Here is an 18,931-nt window from a genome sequence, read left to right as displayed (position 1 = left end):
CGCTTTTTAATGTTGGGTCTCCCCCCCCCATCTCTTGCCTTCCCTTTTCGGCTGTTGTTATCACGGCACCATCAGCTGCTCTTTCCCCGGGCCTCCTCTCCTCACTTCCCTCTGAAGCCACACGCCTCACGATTTACATTCACCCAATCTACGTTTGGCCTCATCCAAATACTTCTTGTTTCATGTCAACTCCCGCTCTGAGCTTGTTTGGCCTTGGTTGTGGCCTTGGCCCTTCACCTAGATTTTCCTAATGAGAGATGGAGGGAGGGGTGGGGGAAAAGGGAAAAACACAATTGCTTTCTTCCATCCACTGAAATGAATCTCATTTAAATTCCGGCCTAGTGCTAGAGGTTTAAATTTGCCGTGGTACAAATTGGAAGTTTTGTCTGTGTAGAAGCAGAAACCTGTTTTGATGACTTGATTACTTGAATCAAAGTTAAATAGAAGTCACTGCCTGTACTTGGGGCCTCCTGGGACCAGCATCCTTCAGTTCAGAGACAAAGACGCATGGCTCTAGTGTCCCTGGGGTAACAAAATGGCCGAACCGCAGTGTCGGCTGGGGAACGGTCGCCGAGGCAATTGTTGCAACGGCAGCTTGTAATTTACACCCTTTGACGTTGTAAACCATCCCCAGGGCGCCTCGCAGCTAAGGTAAAACTTGTCACTGAGCCACGTACGCTGATATGAAGCCAAACCCCTTGTGCAAAAAGCAATATTTTTTAATTGGGTGTCTTTAAGGAAGGGAGAGAGCTTTGAGGAAGGTATTCCACAGCTGAGGGCCTAGATACCTGAAGGCACAGCCAACGACAGTGGCGTGATTAAAATACAGAAGGCTCAAGGGGGGGGCGCGGAGTTAAGAATATGCCAGTGTTTACATGGTGTGTGTGAGAATGTGGTTAGCACTGCTGCCTCACAATCCGAGGGACAGCCTCCGGTCACTGTCGATGTGGAGTTTGCACATTCTCCCCATGTCTGCAGAGATGTGTAGATTAGGTGCATTGGTTAGGGTGAATATAGGTTAGGGGAATGGGTCTGGGTGGGATACTCTTCAGAGGTTTGGTGTGGACTTGTTGGGCCGAAGGGCTGTTTCCACACTGTAGGGAATGTATGATGAGATCGAGGCAAAATTCTGAAACACGGAATTCCTGCAGTGCCACACCGGTCAGTACATGTATCCCCTGACCCAGTGACACACCGGTCAGTACAGGTACCCCCTGACCCAGTGACACACCGGTCAGTACAGGTACCCCCTGACCCAGTGACACACCGGTCAGTACAGGTATCCCCTGACCCAGTGACACACCGGTCAGTACAGGTATCCCCTGACCCAGTACCACACTGGTCAGTACAGGTATCCCCTGACCCAGTGACACACCGGTCAGTACAGGTATCCCCTGACCCAGTGCCACACCGGTCAGTACAGGTATCCCCTGACCCAGTGCCACACCGGTCAGTACAGGTACCCCCTGACCCAGTACCACACTGGTCAGTACAGGTACCCCCTGACCCAGTACCACACTGGTCAGTACAGGTATCCCCTGACCCAGTGACACACCGGTCAGTACAGGTACCCCCTGACCCAGTGACACACCAGTTAGTACAGGTATCCCCTGACCCAGTGCCACACCGGTTAGTACAGGTACCCCCTGACCCAGTGCCACACCGGTCAGTACAGGTACCCCCTGACCCAGTGCCACACCGGTCAGTACAGGTACCCCCTGACCCAGTGCCACACCGGTCAGTACAGGTACCCCCTGACCCAGTGCCACACCGGTCAGTACAGGTACCCCCTGACCCAGTGCCACACCGGTCAGTACAGGTACCCCCTGACCCAGTACCACACTGGTCAGTACAGGTACCCCCTGACCCAGTACCACACTGGTCAGTACATGTACCCCCTGACCCAGTGACACACCAGACAGTACAGGTACCCCCTGACCCAGTGCCACACCGGTCAGTACAGGTACCCCCTGACCCAGTACCACACCGGTCAGTACAGGTACCCCCTGACCCAGTGACACACCGGTCAGTACAGGTATCCCCTGACCCAGTGACACACCAGACAGTACAGGTACCCCCTGACCCAGTGCCACACCGGTCAGTACATGTACTCCCTGACCCAGTACCACACTGGTCAGTACAGGTACCCCCTGACCCAGTACCACACCGGTCAGTACAGGTACCCCCTGACCCAGTACCACACTGGTCAGTACAGGTACCCCCTGACCCAGTACCACACTGGTCAGTACAGGTACCCCCTGACCCAGTACCACACTGGTCAGTACAGGTACCCCCTGACCCAGTACCACACTGGTCAGTACATGTACCCCCTGACCCAGTGACACACCAGACAGTACAGGTACCCCCTGACCCAGTGCCACACCGGTCAGTACAGGTACCCCCTGACCCAGTACCACACCGGTCAGTACAGGTACCCCCTGACCCAGTGACACACCGGTCAGTACAGGTATCCCCTGACCCAGTGACACACCAGACAGTACAGGTACCCCCTGACCCAGTGCCACACCGGTCAGTACAGGTACCCCCTGACCCAGTACCACACCGGTCAGTACAGGTACCCCCTGACCCAGTGACACACCGGTCAGTACAGGTATCCCCTGACCCAGTGACACACCAGACAGTACAGGTACCCCCTGACCCAGTGCCACACCGGTCAGTACAGGTACCCCCTGACCCAGTGACACACCGGTCAGTACAGGTACCCCCTGACCCAGTACCACACCGGTCAGTACAGGTACCCCCTGACCCAGTGCCACACCAATCAGTACAGGTATCCCCTGACCCAGTGACACACCAGACAGTACAGGTACCCCCTGACCCAGTGCCACACCGGTCAGTACATGTACTCCCTGACCCAGTGACACACCAGACAGTACATGTACCCCCTGACCCAGTACCACACCGGTCAGTACAGGTATCTCCTGACCCAGTGCCACACCGGTCAGTACAGGTACCTCCTGACCCAGTGCCACACCGGTCAGTACAGGTACCCCCTGACCCAGTGCCACACCGGTCAGTACAGGTACCCCCTGACCCAGTGCCACACCGGTCAGTACAGGTACCCCCTGACCCAGTGACACACCAGACAGTACAGGTACCCCCTGACCCAGTGACACACCAGACAGTACATGTACTCCCTGACCCAGTGACACACCGGTCAGTACAGGTACCCCCTGACCCAGTGACACACCAGACAGTACAGGTACCCCCTGACCCAGTGACACACCGGTCAGTACAGGTATCCCCTGACCCAGTGACACACCAGACAGTACATGTACCCCCTGACCCAGTACCACACCGGTCAGTACATGTACTCCCTGACCCAGTGACACACCGGTCAGTACAGGTATCCCCTGACCCAGTACCACACCAGTCAGTACAGGTACCCCCTGACCCAGTGCCACACCGGTCAGTACAGGTATCCCCTGACCCAGTGACACACCAGACAGTACAGGTACCCCCTGACCCAGTGCCACACCGGTCAGTACAGGTACCCCCTGACCCAGTGCCACACCGGTCAGTACAGGTATCCCCTGACCCAGTGACACACCGGTCAGTACAGGTACCCCCTGACCCAGTGACACACCGGTCAGTACAGGTATCCCCTGACCCAGTGACACACCGGTCAGTACAGGTACCCCCTGACCCAGTGACACACCAGACAGTACAGGTACCCCCTGACCCATTACCACACCGGTCAGTACAGGTATCCCCTGACCCAGTGCCACACCGGTCAGTACAGGTATCCCCTGACCCAGTGCCACACCGGTCAGTACAGGTACCCCCTGACCCAGTGCCACACCGGTCAGTACAGGTACCCCCTGACCCAGTACCACACTGGTCAGTACAGGTATCCCCTGACCCAGTGACACACCAGACAGTACAGGTACCCCCTGACCCAGTGACACACCGGTCAGTACAGGTACCCCCTCACCCAGTACCACACTGGTCAGTACAGGTACCCCCTGACCCAGTGACACACCAGACAGTACAGGTACCTCCTGACCCAGTGCCACACCGGTCAGTACAGGTACCCCCTGACCCAGTGACACACCGGTCAGTACAGGTACCCCCTGACCCAGTGACACACCGGTCAGTACAGGTACCCCCTGACCCAGTGACACACCGGTCAGTACAGGTATCCCCTGACCCAGTACCACACCGGTCAGTACATGTACTCCCTGACCCAGTGCCACACCGGTCAGTACAGGTATCCCCTGACCCAGTGACACACCGGTCAGTACAGGTATCCCCTGACCCAGTGACACACCAGACAGTACAGGTACCCCCTGACCCAGTGCCACACCGGTCAGTACAGGTACCCCCTGACCCAGTGACACACCGGTCAGTACAGGTATCCCCTGACCCAGTGACACACCAGACAGTACAGCTACCCCCTGACCCAGTGACACACCGGTCAGTACAGGTACCCCCTGACCCAGTACCACACCGGTCAGCACAGGTACCCCCTGACCCAGTACCACACCGGTCAGTACAGGTACCCCCTGACCCAGTACCACACCGGTCAGTACAGGTACCCCCTGACCCAGTACCACACCGGTCAGTACAGGTACCCCCTGACCCAGTACCACACCGGTCAGTACAGGTACCCCCTGACCCAGTGCCACACCGGTCAGTACAGGTATCCCCTGACCCAGTACCACACTGGTCAGTACAGGTACCCCCTGACCCAGTGACACACCAGACAGTACAGTTATCCCCTGACCCAGTACCACACCGGTCAGTACAGGTATCCCCTGACCCAGTACCACACCGGTCAGTACAGGTACCCCCTGACCCAGTACCACACCGGTCAGCACAGGTACCTGCTGAGCCTCTGTTGTAGTTGACCTTCCCCATATAATTTGGGAATTTTTCTCCCTTTACCTTCCAAACCACGTGCTTCGTGCACGTTTGCATTGTGGGGAGATGGCGTCGACTGTTTAATTGATTCAGATGAGATTTGAAAACCTTTGAAATGTCCAGTGTGGAAGATGGTGGTGACGAGAAGGGAGAGTTGTGCCTGGGGTTTAGCAGGAGGCTGATTTGAGGCCCCAAAACGCTTCAGTAGAAGACAGAGCGTGGTGGTGGAGGGTTGTTTTTCAGACTGGAGGCCTGTGACCAGTGGAGTGCCACAAGGATTGGTGCTGGGTCCACTACTTTTTGTCATTTACATAAATGACTTGGATACGAGCATAAGAGGTACAGTTAGTAAGTTTGCAGATGACACCAAAATTGGAGGTGTAGTGGACAGTGAAGAGGGTTACCTCAGATTACAACAGGATCTGGACCAGATGGGCCAATGGGCTGAGACGTGGCAGATGGAGTTTAATTCAGATAAATGCGAGGTGCTGCATTTTGGGCAAGCAAATCTTAGCAGGACTTATACACTTAATGGTAAGGTCCTAGGGAGTGTGGCTGAACAAAGAGACCTTGGGGTACAAGTTCATAGCTCCTTAAAAGTGGAGTCGCAGGCAGATAGGATAGAGAAGAAGGCATTTGGTATGCTTTCCTTTATCGGTCAGAGTATTGAGTACAGGAGTTGGGAGGTCATGTTGCGGCTGTTAAGGACATTGGTTAGGCCACTGTTGGAATATTGCATACAATTCTGGTTGCCTTCCTATCAAAAGATGTTGTGAAACTTGAAAGGGTTCAGAAAAGATTTACAAGGATGTTGCCAGGGTTGGAGGATTTGAGCTATAGGGAGAGGCTGAACAGGCTGGGGCTGTTTTCCCTGGAGTGTTGGAGGCTGAAGGGTGACCTTATAGAGGTTTATAAAATTATGAGGGGCATGGATAGGGTAAATAGACAAAGTCTTTTCCCTGGGGTGGGAGAGTCCAGAACTAGAGGGCATAGGTTTAGGGTGAGAGGGGAAAGATATAAAAGAGACCTAAGGGGCAACTTTTTCACGCAGAGGGTGGTACGTGTATGGAATGAGCTGCCAGAGGAAGTGGTGGAGGCTGGTACAATTGCAACATTTAAAAGGCATCTGGATGGGTATATGAATAGGAAGGGTTTGGAGGGATATGGGCCGGGTGCTGGCAGGTGGGATTAGATTGGTTTGGGATACCTGGTCGGCATGGACGGGTTGGACCGAAGGGTCTGTTTCTGTGCTGTACATCTCTATGACTTTATAATATGCAGCTGTGCAGCATTCTTCAGAACCCTGGAACATTCTGAAGCACCTCAACAGCTAACCCTCAGAGTGTAGTCACTGGAGAATTATGGGAACCCTGACACCCAATCTGTGCAGACCAGTACCCACAGCCAGCGGTACAGGGACTAAGTAATGCTGTTCGGTCAGTTGCGGTTTTGTGATTGGATTGGGCATGGTGAAAGGGTTTCATTTGAAATCAGCGCCTGCTCGAGCCCTGAATCACTGACTGAAGTGCTGCACAACCTTGCAACCACCCCCTGACAAGAGTCCGCTCCTTCAGGGAATGGAAGGAAGGGAGGAAGACTTGCATTTAAATAGCACCCTTTGTGACCATAGACCATCTCAGGTCCCTTTCCAGAGCAGGGAGTACATTTGATGGGTTGTCGCATTGCAAGGTGGGAATCCCCACAGCCAGTTTAAGGACAGCAAGCCCCCACAGAGAGGATTGAAATAAATGATCAATAACCTGCTCCAAGTTGTGATGTATAAAGGTGTTAGGGTCAGAAAGGATAGTTGATCATAGAATCCCTTCAGTGTGGAAAGAGGCCATTCGGCCCATACCAACCCTCCAAAGAGCGTCCCTCCCTAACCCTGTAACCCTGCATCTCCCATGGATGACCCACCTAGTCTACACGTCCCTGCACATTATTGGGCAATTTAGCGTGGCCAATTCACCGAACTTGCACATCTTTGGATTGTGGGAGGAAACCGGAGCACCCGGAGAAAACCCACGCAGACACGGGGAGAATGTGCAAACTCCACACAGACAGTGGCCCGAGGCTGGAATCGAACCCAAGTCCCTGGTGCTGTGAGGCGGCAGTGCTAACCACTGTGCCACCGGGCTGCCTCACGATAGTTGATGAGGAGGGCCTTAATCTCCGCCCACTGTGATGACGTCATATGGTTGTGGCTGGTGATGAAGAGCTCAGGATTTCAGAGTCGCTGCACTAAGTCATCCTAAAAAAAGCACTCTCCACGTTCGAGCATTCTCTCCAAACTGCTCAATCCTCCAGGAATTTAGAATATCCGATGCCCCGGCGATTCCTCTGGTCAGGAGAACTCCTGGTCATTGGATTGGGATATTGGCTGAAATGCAGGTGTTAGGAGCCTGTGTGAGATCACTGAGGGGACAAAGGTAGCCTCCCGTCATGACACGGAGCCCCCTCGGGGGGTATGTGGACACGGAGTCCCCTCAGGGGGTATGTGGATACGGAGCCCCCTCAGGGGGTATGTGGATACGGAGCCCCCTCGGGGGGTATGTGGATACAGAGCCCCCTCGGGGGGTATGTGGACACGGAGCCCCCTCGGGGGTTTGTGGATACAGAGCCCCCTCGGGGGGTTTGTGGACACGGAGCCCCCTCAGGGGGTATGTGGATACGGAGCCCCCTCGGGGGGTATGTGGACACGGAGCCCCCTCGGGGGTTTGTGGATACAGAGCCCCCTCGGGGGGTATGTGGACACGGGCCCCCTCAGGGGGTATGTGGACACGGGCCCCCTCAGGGGGTATGTGGATACGGAGCCACCTCAGGGGGTATGTAGATACGGAGCCCCCTCAGGGAGTATGTGGATACGGAGCCCCCTCAGGGGGTATGTGGACACGGGCCCCCTCAGGGGGTATGTGGATACGGAGCCACCTCAGGGGGTATGTAGATACGGAGCCCCCTCAGGGAGTATGTGGATACGGAGCCACCTCAGGGGGTATGTGGATACAGAGCCCCCTCAGGGGGTATGAAGATACGGAGCCCCCTCAGGGGGTATGTGGACACGGGCCCCCTCAGGGAGTATGTGGATACAGAGCCCCCTCAGGGGGTATGAAGATACGGAGCCCCCTCAGGGGGTATGTGGACACTGAGTCCCCTCAGGGGGTATGTGGACACGGGCCCCCTCAGGGGGTATGTAGATACGGAGCCCCCTCGGGGTGTGTGGATACAGAGCCCCCTCAGGGGGTATGTGGACACGGAGCCCCCTCAGGGGTATGTGGATAAAGAGCCCTCTCAGGGGTATGTGGATACAGAGCCCCCTCAGGGGGTATGTGGATAAAGAGCCCCCTCGGGGGGTATGTGGATACAGAGCCCCCTCAGGGGGTATGTGGATACGGAGCCCCCTCAGGGGGTATGTGGATACGGAGCCCCCTCAGGGGGTATGTGGATAAAGAGCCCCCTCAGGGGGTATGTGGATACGGAGCCCCCTCAGGGGGTATGTGGCTACGGAGCCCCCTCAGGGGGTATGTGGATACGGAGCCCCCTCAGGGGGTATGTGGATACGGAGCCCCCTCGGGGTATGTGGATACGGAGCCCCCTCGGGGGGTACGTGGATACGGAGCCCCCTCAGGGGGTATGTGGATACGGAGCCCCCTCAGTGGGTATGTGGACACGGAGCCCCCTCAGGGGTATGTGGATAAAGAGCCCTCTCAGGGGTATGTGGATACAGAGCCCCCTCAGGGGGTACGTGGATACGGAGCCCCCTCGGGGTATGTGGATAAAGAGCCCCCTCAGGGGGTATGTGGATACGGAGCCCCCTCAGGGGGTATGTGGATACGGAGCCCCCTCAGGGGGTATGTGGATACGGAGCCCCCTCAGGGGGTATGTGGATACAGAGCCCCCTCAGGGGGTACGTGGATACGGAGCCCCCTCAGGGGGTATGTGGATCCGGAGCCCCCTCAGGGGGTATGTGGATCCGGAGCCCCCTCGGGGGGTATGTGGATCCGGAGGCTGAGTGCTTGCTGGTTTAGGTGCTCAAATATAATGTGGAGATCCCAGGAGGAGAAGTGGCACTGCCAATGTAGGGCATCTGATCAGGCACTCTGCCCAGTGTGGGCACTGGTCCCAGAGGCAGCTGAATACAGTGTGTGTCTGTGTCTGCGTGCCCATGCGGGTGGGCTTACTATTCTGTTCGCCTGTGTCACGGGAGATTTGGGAAGAGGCACCTTATCTTTCTCGGCCGGTCAAAATGCCTCCTCTCAGCTCCCCCTTCGGAATTCCCAGGCTTCCTCTGTCGCCCAATGTATCCCCAATATTAACCCTTCAGCAAGTAATGCCAAACGTGTGTCATTCTTTGTGGAAAGAAATTTCTCCTGTTGTAATTATTCTAAGCTAAGATGCAGATCTTCAAAGTAAAACTCTGGGATTATTTTTTGATATGCTTTTGATTTGAATTTCTAACCAGTCGGAAGAACTTTCTCCCCTCACTCTCTCTAACTCCCCCTTCCCTCATTCTCTCCATGACCCTTCCCCCATCCTGTCTCTACCCCCTCGCCCTCTCTCTGCCCCCTCCCTCGTCCCCTGTACCCCCTCCCTGCCCCTCTTTGTTCCCTCCCTCTCCCCTCTCTGCCCCCTCCCTCGCCCCCTGTACCCCCTCCCTGCCCCTCTTTGCTCCCTCCCTCTCCCCACTCTGCCCCCTCTCTCGCCCCCTGTACCCCCTCCCTGCCCCCTCTTTGCTCCCTCCCTCTCCCCACTCTGCCCCCTCTCTCGCCCCCTGTACCCCCTCCCTGCCCCCTCTTTGCTCCCTCCCTCTCCCCACTCTGTCCCCTCTCTCACCCCCTGTACCCCCTCCCTGTTCCCTCTTTGCTCCCTTCTTCTCCCCTCTCTGCCCCCTCTCTCGCCCCCTGTACCCTCTCCCCGCCCCTCTTTGTTCCCTCTCCCCGCCCCTCTTTGTTCCCTCCCTCTCCCTCTCTGCCCCCTCTCTCGCCCCCAGTACACCCTCCCTCTCCCCCTCTCTGCCCCCTCTCTCACCCCCTGTACCCCCTCCCTGCCCCCTCTTTGCTCCCTCCCTCTCCCCACTCTGCCCCCTCTCTCGCCCCCTGTATAGTCTCCCCGCACCCTCTTTGCTCCCTCCCTCTCCCCTCTCTGCCCCCTCCCTCACCCCCTCTACCCCCTCCCCGCCCCCTCTTTGCTCCCACCCTCTCCCCTCTCAGCCCCCTCCCTCGCCCCCTGTACCCCCTCCCCGCCCCCTCTTTGCTCCCTCCCTCTCCCCGCTCTGCCCCCTCCCTCGCCCCCTGTACCCCCTCCCTGCCCCCTCTTTGCTCCCTCCCTCTCCCCTCTCTGCCCCCTCTCTCGCCCCCAGTACCCCCTCCCCGTCGCCTCTCTGCCCGCTCCTTTGCCCCCTCTCTGCCCCCTCTCAGCCCCTCCATTACCCCCTCTTTGCACCCTCCCTCTCCCCCTCTCTGCCCCCCTCGCTCGCTTGCTGTCTCTCGCTCTTTCCGCCATGTGCATTACCTTTGTGCCTCTTTTTCCTGCTGTCTTGTTCTGTCTTGCTCACTCCTTCTCATTCCCTCATCTCTGCCCCATTACTATCCCCTTTTTCTCCCCTTCCTCTTGGTTTCCCCGCCCCTCGTTGTCTTGCCATTCCTTGCAGGGCTGTGAAGATCTTTATGGTTACTGTGTGCATTAGCTGCTGCTTCTGTGTGCGTGTGTGTGAGAGAGAGAGCGAGTGTGTGTGCGTATCCAAGTGTGTGTGAGTGTGAGAGAGTCTGTGTGTGTGAGTGTGAGAGAGTCTGTGTGTGTGAGTGTGTGTGTGTGTGAGTGTGTGTGTGTGTGAGAGAGTCTGTGTGTGTGTGTGTGAGAGTCTGTGTGTGTGTGTGTGAGAGTCTGTGTGTGTGTGTGTCTGTGAGTATGAGAGAGTCTGTGTGTGTGTGTCTGTGAGTATGAGAGTGTCTGTGTGTGTGTCTGAGAGTGTGAGAGAGTCTGTGTGTGTGCGTCTGTGAGTATGAGAGTGTGTTTGTGTGTGTGTCTGTGAGGATGAGTGAGTCTTTGTGTGTGTGTCTGTGAGTATGAGAGCGTCTCTGTGTGTGTGAGTATGAGAGCATCTCTGTGTGTGTGAGTATGAGAGTGTCTGTGTGCGTGTCTGTGAGTATGAGAGAGTCTGTGTGTGTGCGTGTCTGTGAGTATGAGAGTGTGTGTGTCTGTGAGTATGAGAGTGTCTATGAGTATGAGAGTGTGTGTGTGTGTGTGTCTGTGAGTATGAGAGTGTGTTTGTGTGTGTCTGAGTATGAGAGTGTCTGTGTGTGTGTGTCTGTGAGTATGAGAGTGTCGGTGTCTGTGAGTATGAGTGTCTGTGTGTGTGCGTCTGTGAGTATGAGAGTGTCTGTGTGTGTGAGTATGAGAGTGTCTGTGAGTATGAGAGTGTCTGTGAGTATGAGAGTGTCTGTGTGTGTGTCTGTGAGTATGAGAGTGTCTGTGTGTGTGTCTGTGAGTATGAGAGTGTCTGTGTGTGTGTCTGTGAGTATGAGAGTGTCTGTGTGTGTCTGTGAGTATGAGAGCGTGTGTGTGTGTCTGTGAGTATGAGAGCGTCTGTGTGTGTGTCTGTGAGTATGAGAGTGTGTGTGTGTGTGTTTGTGAGTATGAGAGTGTGTGTGTGTCTGTGAGTATGAGAGAGTCTATGTGTGTGTGTCTGTGAGTATGAGAGTGTGTGTGTGTGTGTTTGTGAGTATGAGAGAGTCTATGTGTGTGTGTCTGAGTATGAGAGTCTGTGTGTGTCTGTGAGTATGAGTGTGTCTGTGAGTATGAGTGTGTCTGTGAGTATGAGAGAGTCTGTGTGTGTGTGTCTGTGAGTATGAGAGAGTCTGTGTGTGTGTGTCTGTGAGTATGAGAGTGTCTGTGTGTGTGTGTCTGTGAGTATGAGAGTGTCTGTGTGTGTGTCTGTGAGTATGAGAGTGTGTGTGTCTGTGAGTATGAGAGAGTCTGTGTGTGTGTCTGTGAGTATGAGAGTGTGTGTCTGTGAGTATGAGAGAGTCTGTGTGTGTGTCTGTGAGTATGAGTGTGTGTGTCTGTGAGTATGAGAGAGTCTGTGTGTGTGTGTCTGTGAGCATGAGAGTGTCTGTGTGTGTCTGTGAGTATGAGAGAGTCTATGTGTGTGTCTGTGAGTATGAGAGTGTGTGTGTGTGTCTGTGAGTATGAGTGTGTCTGTGCGTGTGTCTGTATGAGAGTGTCTGTGTGTGTCTGTGAGTATGAGAGTGTCTGTGAGTATGAGAGTATGTGTGTGTGTGTCTGTCTGTGAGTATGAGAGTATGTGTGTGTGTGTCTGTCTGTGAGTATGAGAGTGTCTGTGTGTGTGTCTGTGAGTATGAGAGTGTGTGTGTGTCTGTGAGTATGAGAGAGTCTGTGAGTATGAGAGAATCTGTGTGTGTGTCTGTGAGTATGACAGTGTCTGTGAGTATGACAGTGTCTGTGAGTGTGAGAGAGTCTGTGTGTGTGTGTCTGTGAGTATGAGAGTCTCTGTGTGTGTCTGTGTGTGTCTGTGAGTATGAGAGAGTCTGTGTGTGTCTGTGAGTATGAGTGAGTCTGTGTGTGTCTGTGAGTATGAGTGAGTCTGTGAGTGTGTGTGTCTGTGAGTCTGTGTGTGTGTGTCTATGAGTATGAGAGTGTCTGTGTGTGTGTCTGTGAATATGAGAGAGTCTGTGTGTGTGTCTGAGTGTATGAGTGTCTGTGTGTGTGTGTGTCTGTGAATATGAGAGAGTCTGTGTGTGTGTCTGAGTGTATGAGTGTCTGTGTGTGTGTGTGTCTGAGTGTATGAGTGTCTGTGTGTGTGTGTGTCTGTGAGTATGAGAGAGTCTGTGTGTGTGCGTCTGTGAGTATGAGTGTCTGTGTGTGTGTCTGTGAGTATGAGAGTTTGTGTGTGTGTGTGTCTGTGAGTGTGAGAGTGCCTGTGTGTGTGAGTCTGTGTGTGTGTGTCTGTGAGTATGAGTGTCTGTGAGTATGAGAGAGTCTGTGTGTGTGTGTCTGTGAGTATGAGAGTGTCTGTGTGTGTGTGTCTGTGAGTATGAGAGTGTCTGTGTGTGTGTGTCTGTGAGTATGAGAGTGTCTGTGAGTATGAGAGAGTCTGTGTGTGTATGTCTGTGAGTATGAGAGTGTCTGTGTGTGTGTCTCTGTGAGTATGAGAGTGTCTGTGTGTGTGTCTCTGTGAGTATGAGAGCGTCTGTGAGTATGAGAGAGTCTGTGTGTGTGTCTGTGAGTATGAGGGTGTCTGTGTGTGTATGTGTCTGTGAGTATGAGAGTGTCTGTGTGTGTGTCTGTGCGTGCGTGTGTGAGTATGAGAGAGTCTATGTGTGTGTTAACTGTTAGGGAGGCCTGTGTGCTGCCAGAACCTGCTGGGACTTGTCTGGTCACGGTCCTGCTCTCCTATTGCACTCCATCCCCACCCTGAGTGCTGGCAACTATCCTGCAGGGACCTTTGCATCAAGCTCTGGTTACATTGCTCCACCCAAACGGAGACAGAGCAGTGAGGGAGGGAAGGAAGAGGTATGCAGCAGAGACGATGTGTTTGTAAACGGGAAGGTCCTGGTTTTTCTCATGTGGCGCCTCGTGTGCCCCTCCGACAGCTCGTCATGATGTCTCAGCTTTAACAAAGCGAAAGGATCTCAGTAAATGGATGGCAAGTGGACCCTGGACCCGAACTTTTATCTTATTTAAAGGCACTGCATTCCAAATGTAATTCAACTGCAAGGCTTTAACACTTTATTTTAGCACTAAAGTTAAAGTTAAAAAATTGGTATAACTCTACTGAAATATTTAACAAAATGCTCTATAGTAACCATCAGTCAGCAGCTGTTCCCATATAGCAGCATCCCATAAACACACTCTTAGCAAAGGCAAATTCAGCCAAATAGATTTCCCTCACTTGCTCCGGCCCAGGAGAAGGAACTCCGACACAAGGAATCCAGCAGCAGAGAGAGCGCTGTATCTAGCAGCTTCAACCCCACAACCTCAACTTTAACTGAAAGTGAAAAACTAAACTCCTGGCTCTGTGTGAGCCTGATCCCACCATCCATGCTGCCTTTGTTTAATTTAAAGCAAGACCCAGAGCTATTTACTCTCCTTTCCATGGAGCAGAAACCTCGGCACCAGGTTTATAAGCCCCCACCCAACTCTTCAGGAGAAACCAGACAGAACAAAGCCCTCTTAAAGGCATGTTTTTTTCACGCAGCCTGATGACCAGTCTATTGATGTCCTCCTGCAGGTCCCCGCTAACATCTTCATTTCTTTTTACCATCATACCAATTTTCATATCATTTGCAAATTTTGTGACCATGCTCCCTCCCTCCCACCCCTATCTTCGGAGGCTCGGTGTAGACTCAGGCCGAATGGCCTGCTTCCATATGGGGATTCTATGATTTGTAACTCAGCTTTCCTTGTGCCAGCCGACCTCCTAACTTCACCGGATCTCAGGGCTTTTTGCAACTCTAATGCAATCTCTGCCTCGGAAGTGGAAGTCGGGAGTTCTGGCCTCCTGGGCTGCCCTTGGGTGCAGTGTGGGCTGGATTTGATGGGGGTCACTAGATGACCCACGGCGGTTCACTGGGGCTGACTGAGTTACCATGGATGCCACCTGGCAACTGGTCTCCGAAGAGCAGGTGGAAGATTAGGGCGGCACGGTGGCTCAGTGGTTAGCACTGCTGCCTCGCGGCGCTAGGGACCCGGGTTCAATTCCCACCTCTGGCAACTGACTGTGTGTAGTTTGCACATTCTCCCCGTGTCTGTGTGGGTTTCATCCGGGTGCTCCAGTTTCCTCCTACAGTCCAAAGCTGTGCAGGTCAGGTGGCTTGGCCATGCTAAGTTGCAAATAGTGTTCAGGGATGTGCAGGTTAGGTGCATTGGTCAGGGATAATTGTAGAGTAATGGGGTAAGGGAATGGGTCAGGGTGGGATACTCTTCAGGTGTGGGCCGAATGGCCTGTTTCCACACTGTAGGGATTCTGTGATTCTGCAGCTGTCTCCCATCAGAGATGTCAAGGGAGGTCCCCCTGTCTGACCTTCCCTGAACACTCGCTCTGAATGTGGGGTTCAAGGAGAAAGCTTAAGACAAAGTAATAAACAAGAGATCACCATTCTCTGAAGGCCTGGTCTTCCTTCAAGATATTAACAGGAAAATAAACAGGGTAGATAAAGGTAAACTGTTCCAACTGATTGGGGATTCTAGGACTAGGGGGCACAGTCAGAGAATTTAGGGCCAGACCTTTCAGAAGCGATATTAGGAAGCACTTTTCAACATACAAAGGGTGGCAGAGGTTTGGAACTCTTCCACAAATGGCAGTATTTGCTGGATCAGTTGTTAATTTTGAATCTGAAGTCTTTGTTACGCAAGGGTATTAAGGGATGTGTGCCAAAGGTCAGGCCATAGATCAGCTGTAATCTCATTGAATGGTGGAACAGTATCGAGGGGCTGAATAGCCTCCTCCTGTTCCTGTATTCCAATGTTCCTCTGCCTGGGAGTTCCTGCCTCCTGCACCCAGTGAGATGAGACATCTGTCCCTTGCCACCCTCTGGCTTGAGCTTCCTGGGCCTCCCTGCTGGGTGGCAGCCATTTTTTTAATCCCCTCCCAACGGTTCCTTTTTGTCCAAGATGGCGACGATCATCAGAAGAAGCTGGCCACTTTCTCAAGCACAACATGGGATGGGCAATAAGTGATGGCCCAGCTGCGACGCCCTCATCCCACGACTGAATAGAAAGGAATCAAGAGAGGCCTTCTTCCGAGGCCAACTCCAACATCGCCACCATTAACCCAGCATGGATGAATGTTGACATTGCAATCTATAATCATAACTCTTTCAAAAGCTTGACCATTAAAATGAATTATTAACAAGTTTTGAGAAGATTTGTGGCTTAGGGTGAGGTTCTGGATGTGAGTTTGCTCGCTGAGCTGGAAGGTTCATTTTCGTCACTATACCAGGTAGCATCATCAATGACTCTCTGGATGAAGCTTCATCCGGAGGCCTACTGAAGATGTTACCTAGTATGGTGACGAAACGTCTGAAGATGAACCTTCCAGCTCAGCGAGCAAACCTACATCCAGAATGAATTATTGCGTAAGGTTAGTGAAGAATAGTCAGCGTAGCAGTCTTTATTTCCTCTGGGAAATGGGGTGTGATTGGGCTTCTGTTAGGAGCAATCAATGTAGAATCCTCACAGTGTGGAAGCAGGCCATTCAACCCGTCGAATCCACACCAACCCTCCGAAGAGCACCCCACCCAGAGCTGTGGATTAACAAAGCTATTGAGACAAAACAGGGTCAGCACCAGGCTTTGTTTATAGAAGGATAGAGTTGAAAATGAGCAAGGCCTCCTGGAACTCTGTCAATCCTCGGCCACACAAGGATACATTGTGCAGCTCTGCTCATTGTATATTCAGACACGGGAGATGGGGCAGAGGTTTACAAGGGCAATAGCTGATACAGGGGTTTACATTTTGGGATAGGGTCGACGGAGGGACTTGTCTTTCTCGCTCGCAAGAAGAGAAAGGAGGAGTGATTAATCCATTCTGAAAGGTTTAGCTGGAAGGGGAAGGGAGAGAGTGTTTCCTCTCGTACAAAACAGTGCAGCTGAAGGTTTTCAAGGAAAGATGGTCACGAAAAAATCGGGAATTAAAAGGAATCCTCTTACACAGGGATTGGTGGAGCGTTCCAACAGTTAATTTTGAGGAAGGGTCACTGGACCTGAAATATTAACTCTGGTTTCTCTCCACTAATGCAGCCAGAACTGCTGAGCTTTTCCAGCACGGCTGAAGCAGATTGTATGGATGTATTCCAGGGGAGGATGAGGAAGAAAGGAATAAAGAATGACCCTGATCGATTTAAATGGGGAATGCAGCTTGGTTGGAGCAGAAACTCCAGCATCGGCTGGTTGGGCCAAATGGCCTGTTTCTGTGCCACATTATCCTGTACCAAGAATGATGTCCAACACGGTGGCTCAGTGGTTAGCACTGCTGCCTCACAGCACCAGGGTCCCAGATTCGATTCCAGCCTCGGGCGACTGTCTGTGTGGAGTTTGCACATTCTGCCCGTGTCTGCGTGGGTTTCCTCCGGGTGCTCCGGTCTCCTCCCGCAGCCCAAAGATGTGCAGGTCAGGTGAATTGGCCATGCTAAATTGCCCAGAGTGTTAGGTGCATTAGTCAGAGGGAAATGGGTTATGGGTGGGTTACTCTTCGGAGGGTCGGTGTGGACTTGTTGGGCCGAAGGGCCCGTTCCCACACTGTAAGGAATCGAATCTAATGTGATAGTCGGGTGTGGAGCACTGCCGCCTGAGTCAGAAGCTGGAGTCCAATGTCTGAGCCGATAGTTCAGTGCAGTACTGAGGGGGTGCTGCCCGGTTGGAAGTGCAGGCTGAGAGATTAGGTGGAGGTGCGATGGGTGTAGAAGGGCCTTTGTCACCCTCTGCAAACAGAGCGAGTAGGTTTGTTGTCCCCACCTGACATCACTAAACACATCATCGGGCCTTGGGGATATTGCTGTTAGTGGGAGATCCCCTCGTTCATTTTCTCCAATACCCGCACTTTGGAAGCACTTGACATGCTGCAAACGTTGTAAATGGTGCCACAGAAATGCAAACTGTTTCACTTTGAAGCATTTCCTTTGATGTACATTGAATTGTCGACAGTGCCCTTTCAAAATATGGAAGCCGGTCCCCTCAAATCCCGCTATGTTTTAGTTAACTATTTCTTTGCCTCTGGCTGACTAACGTGCAGCTTAAGATGGCACTGCAGGGGGTCTGAAGATCCACCGGGCACTGTCAGAGCCCCACGCTGTCTCAGTCCGGCGAGAGGTCGCCGAGGACCGATGGGCAGGTTCTGACCGGGCAATATTGCACATTGCTCACCGAATGTGCAATACAGACGGGGCTGGAGTGTGGCCCAGAGAGCATGTATGGGGAAGAGGAGGGAAATAGGTCTTTGAAGATTTTTTTTATTAGTCAGTCAGAGAAAATATTGGATGCAACACGTGTGGGACATTTTTCCTTCGCTGATTGCTTCCTTCCCCAATGAGTCAACAATCTTCATTCGTCTGTCCTTTGATGACCTCCGGCCTACATATCTCTGGGGTATTCCTCCTCCTGAATTCTCAATTTGGGATGCTCCAATAAAAGAAGCAACACTTAATTCACTGCCACAAAAAACACAGTTTTGTCTGATTTTTCCACAGAATCGACCCCGGTTTATCCTTGTACTTGGCAGGATCCCAGCCGAGTCAAGTCAAGTCAGCCAGCTCCTGGGCCTCATTAGACTGAAACCATCATGCCACTGCCCAAAGATATCGTGAAGATCGCCGTGCAGATGCCTGGGGCCTACCCTCAGCTGATCGACCTCGATCAGGTAAGAAAGCAGGCAGACTGTCTCAATACTTCAACAACTCCGAAAAATTCCTCTTTCACACCGTCCCTCAAGTCAGTCAGATCTGGAATAGCTGGGGGGGGCGGGGGGGGCGGCAGCAATTTGAGCTAAGTTTGTGTTGCAAACGTATCAGAGTCAGGTGGAACAGGGTCTGATTATGATTCCGTCAATCAGAGAGCCACCTAATACAGCGCGCCTTTCAAAACTGGTTCAGTCTCTTCCCAAACCCTGGGAAGTACTCATTTGGTACACATACTCTGTCCGAACATACTCACTCCTCATCTGTGTTCAAAGTTAAAAATCACACTACACCAGGTTATAGTCCAACAGGTTTAATTGGAAGCACACTAGCTTTCGGAGCGTCGCTCCTTCATCAGGTGATAGTGGAGGGCTCAATCCTAACACACAGAATTTATAACAAAAATTTACAGTGTGATGTAACTGAAATTATACATTGAAAAATTGATTGTCTGTTAAGTCTTTCATCTGTTTGAATACCGTGATAGTTTCACTTTTTTCATGTGTAAATCACAAAACCTTTTTTAAAAAGTTACATTCTCAGGTTAGCTGTTACTAATGGGTGATAGCTAGACAATATGTTGAAGGTAAAAATCTTCGAGGAGAAAGTGAGGACTGCAGATGCTGGAGATCAGAGCTG

The 18,931-nt window shown here is 52.8% G+C and overlaps 1 protein-coding gene across 1 annotated transcript in view; it reads left to right on the top strand.

Moving 5' to 3' along the window:
• Window positions 1-18,931, top strand: part of elmo3 (engulfment and cell motility 3) — a 184,940-nt gene that overhangs the window by 12,394 nt on the left and 153,615 nt on the right. Inside the window, exon 2 of the mRNA XM_087996061.1 lies at window positions 18,086-18,255. Within this exon, the coding sequence (XP_087852187.1) occupies window positions 18,178-18,255 (78 nt within the window). The 5' untranslated portion in view covers window positions 18,086-18,177. The remainder of the gene's footprint in view (window positions 1-18,085; window positions 18,256-18,931) is intronic.

Source organism: Chiloscyllium plagiosum, unplaced genomic scaffold (assembly GCF_037043375.1).
Source record: "Chiloscyllium plagiosum isolate Xiang-an unplaced genomic scaffold, Cpla_swu_hap1 HiC_scaffold_17, whole genome shotgun sequence".
Lineage (NCBI taxonomy): Eukaryota > Metazoa > Chordata > Chondrichthyes > Orectolobiformes > Hemiscylliidae > Chiloscyllium > Chiloscyllium plagiosum.
This window is presented reverse-complemented; position numbering and strand designations above follow the sequence as displayed.